Consider the following 3,686-nt stretch of genomic DNA (forward strand, 5'->3'; position numbering starts at 1 on the left):
TCTATAGTAACCTAGTTCATCTGACCCAAACCTGGCATTCCTACTAAGAATTCAGAACTACTTCCTGATGGTCCAGAAACTAGAATAGACCTGAGTTCTACTATTCATGTCAGAATTGTAGGTGAGAGCATATTCGCCTCAGAAACAAAACCAGGAAAGCATGGACCACCCAATGCAGAGTTGAGGTAAATTTGGACTGACCTCTTGTGCCTAATGGAAATATTATTACATAGCTTTGCTCAATCTTGTCAAGCAATCCTTACCCTGACTTTTCTTGCCCTTTCAGCATCACTTTCATTTTGTAAATTCTGATCCCTGGCATCAGGAACAACTACTACTGGTTTTAATTTAAATGCTGGTAGTCCTTAGTTACATTTCTGGATTTTCCATTTCCTCCCAGTTTTGATTATATGTTTAATTCTAATCCATTCACGAGATGATCTGAGCAAAACTTAATATAATTTCAAGCTAGGGAAAATTCTGTATAAATTGACATATAATTACATAGCATAGCATAATAGAGAGCTGGCCGTGAAAACAGAAAGATCTAGGTTCAAGTCTTGCCTCTTATACAGTCTAGCTATGTGACTCTGGGCAAGTCTCTTGACCTCTTAGTGCTATAGGTAACTCTAAAGCTATAATTTTCAAATAAGCTATCAACCTGCACTGGTAGAAGAATTTTCTTCACCTAGGAGCTCCTTGTACCAGTAAAATCACAGACCTAGTCCCTATACCCTATCCCTTTAATTATCCTAGGTAGCCCTATTTAAAATTATTTTTAAGCTTATAAACCTACTTTGAGTTTTCCTTTCTCACTTCAAAAGGCCTGGAAGTTCAACAGCCAAAAGAAGAGTAGGAGTAAATTTTTCTTGGCTTCTTTTGAGCATTCTCTTTAAATTCTTTCTCTTGAAATCTGCTACATCTTCTGCAATTATGATCCCTATCCCATGAGTACTATCTGAAATCCTTCTGGCCTTTCCTGCTCTAGCATTAATAATTCTTCTTCAAAGACACCCAGCTCCACACCACACACACACACACACACACACTACCCCAACCTCCAAATCATTCCTTCTAACTGCTTCTGCCAAAGTACTTACCCTCTATTCACTACTATAGTCCTACCTGTTTCGCCTCCCACCTACAGAAGTCCTTACAGGCCAGAGCAGTTAAAAAAAAAAATTCTCCCAGCATGACTTCTGACAAAGCAAATGCAGATATGCCCTGCCATACGTTAGAAAGGTATGTGTAGATTTACAGGGATGAACCAGACATCAGTTTAGGAAGACTTTGTCATAAAATTCTTGACATTACAAGATTTAACTATGAAACTGGTTAAGTAGATTGAAATTTAAGTTGATAAAATCAAAATTTTGATTCATCCAGAATTGAACCTGGAAATCTCTATGTTCAAATGTTTAAAAAGCATTCTCTCAGAAAAGTAGATTATTTTTACATAAAATATACAAAAGTTTAAGTTCTATAGCAACAATCATTATAAGTAAAATCCTGGGCATTAAAATTTCTAGGCCCAAATCAATGATCTTTTACTTCAAGCTATATTAAATGAAGCTAAATTTTTGTAATAAAATAATTGGAAACATCTCCAGTTTTGTTGTAAAACTTGACTTTCCAAGCTGTAATTAAGGATAAGGTTAGCCCTTTGTTGTATTTATTCATACAATATCTTTTGTCCAGCTCTGACTTCACGTTCACGAGATAGAAAAGATAGATGGCAGTCATAAGATTATAACTGGGGTCAGGATGGAAGCATTCTCCCCTTGTTAGATATCAACCCAACTACCTCTATGGGTTTCCTTTTACCTCTGACTCACTGTTTCTTACTCTACCATTCAGGCATATTCTTATTCCATGATCTGCACCCCTCCTCTCCTGTTACATAGCTTCCATTGCTAAGGATATTTAGCCCACTCATACCTACTAGAACCAACCATCGTCTGGAGGGGATGCCTTGTAAAATTGCTCTTGTTTTAGGATGACTAACACAGAGGTTCAGCGCAATGTACTGGGGGAAAACACAATAAACTAGGAAGTAGAAATCAATGAACTAGGAATCAGAAAACCTAGGTTCTCATCCTGGTTCAGTTGCTTCATATTTATATGTCCTTAGGCAAGTCACAGAAACCTCTTTAAACTTCAGTTTCCTCATCTTTTGAATGTAGTCCCTGTAGTCCCTTTTTGAATGTAGTCCTCTGTAGTCCCTTCCCACCCTAAGACTATAACGATAAGGAGAAGGAGGAGGAGGCTAAAGCCATTTAAACTCCCTGAATCTGTTTCCTCAACTGCAAAAGAAAAAGACTAAACTAGATAGTCTCTGGTGCTTTCCAATTCAAATATTCTATTATTTTGTCACACTGATTTAGAAGAGAACATGGGTGTCTCTATCATTCCCCCTACCCCAAGATGATCTCCCCACTTCATCGTGCTGTCCTGCCTTTGAATTCTCACACTATTCCTCCTCAGGAGAATACAGAACATGGAAAAGGCAAAAAATAACTCGATGGAGAGCAAAGTGATCGACTTCATTCTCTTGGGATTATCTCACCCACCAAATCTGAGGATTTTCCTCTTCCTGGTCTTCTTAGTCATTTATATCTTGACACAACTGGGGAACATGCTCATCCTACTCACAGTCTGGGCTGACCCACAGCTCCATGTTCGCCCTATGTATATACTTCTGGGTGTCCTCTCCTTCCTAGACATGTGGCTCTCTACAGTCATTGTTCCACGGATCATCCTGAGCTTCACCCATGCCAACAAGGCTATTCAATTTGGAGAATGTGTGGCCCAACTCTATTCTTTTCACTTCCTAGGAAGCACTCAGTGCTTCCTCTATACCTTGATGGCCTATGACAGATACCTGGCAATATGCCGACCTCTACACTACCCTGTGCTAATGAATGGACGTCTGTGCACAATGCTTGTGGCTGGAGCATGGGTGGCTGGCTCTATCCATGGGTCTATTCAAGCTATCCTGACTTTCCGCTTGCCTTACTGTGGTCCCAATCAGGTAGATTACTTTTTTTGTGACATCCCTGCAGTACTGAGGTTAGCCTGTGCTGACACTACTATCAATGAGTTGGTGACCTTTGTAGACATTGGAGTGGTGGCTGCCAGCTGCTTCCTGCTGATCCTGCTTTCCTATGCGAACATTGTCTATGCCATCCTACAGATCCGTACAGCAGATGGGAGGCGCAAGGCCTTCTCCACCTGTGGCTCTCACCTGACTGTGGTTACTGTATATTATGTTCCTTGCATATTCATCTACCTCCGACCGGGCTCCAAAAGCCCCCTGGATGGTGCGGTGGCTGTCTTTTACACAGTTGTCACCCCATTGTTGAACCCCCTAATTTACACACTGAGGAACAAAGAAGTGAAGTCAGCACTGAGAAAACTAGCAGAAGGTGGAGGGGCCACTAAATAGTATAGATAACTATCCCTATTCAAATAACTCTCTAGCTTTCCTATTCATGAGGAATTTTTGAACCGTGGGTTGGTGGGTTGGTTGTTTCTCATAGAATCTCAATCTTTAGAGTTCTCATTTGCACTATAATTATCTTATAAGTACATAGCTATTGTCATGTTATCTCTTCTATTAAAATATAAACTCTTTGAGGGCATGGACTATATGTTTCCCTTTCGTTATATCCCAAATACCTAGCATA

General features: G+C 40.0%; 1 protein-coding gene across 1 annotated transcript; it reads left to right on the top strand.

Moving 5' to 3' along the window:
- The first annotated feature begins 2,497 nt into the window (after positions 1 to 2,497).
- On the top strand, positions 2,498 to 3,445 carry LOC118829700 (olfactory receptor 10G2-like). The gene has a single exon (XM_036736607.1). The coding sequence runs from the start codon at positions 2,498 to 2,500 to the stop codon at positions 3,443 to 3,445; it is 948 nt and encodes a 315-aa protein (XP_036592502.1).
- The last annotated feature ends 241 nt before the right edge of the window (positions 3,446 to 3,686 follow it).

This window comes from Trichosurus vulpecula, chromosome 8 (assembly GCF_011100635.1).
Source record: "Trichosurus vulpecula isolate mTriVul1 chromosome 8, mTriVul1.pri, whole genome shotgun sequence".
Classification (NCBI taxonomy): domain Eukaryota; kingdom Metazoa; phylum Chordata; class Mammalia; order Diprotodontia; family Phalangeridae; genus Trichosurus; species Trichosurus vulpecula.

Bases quoted from the DNA above. Each gene is read 5' to 3' on its own strand.
- LOC118829700 (XM_036736607.1), top strand. From the start codon at position 2,498: ATGGAAAAGGCAAAAAATAACTCGATGGAGAGCAAAGTGATCGACTTC.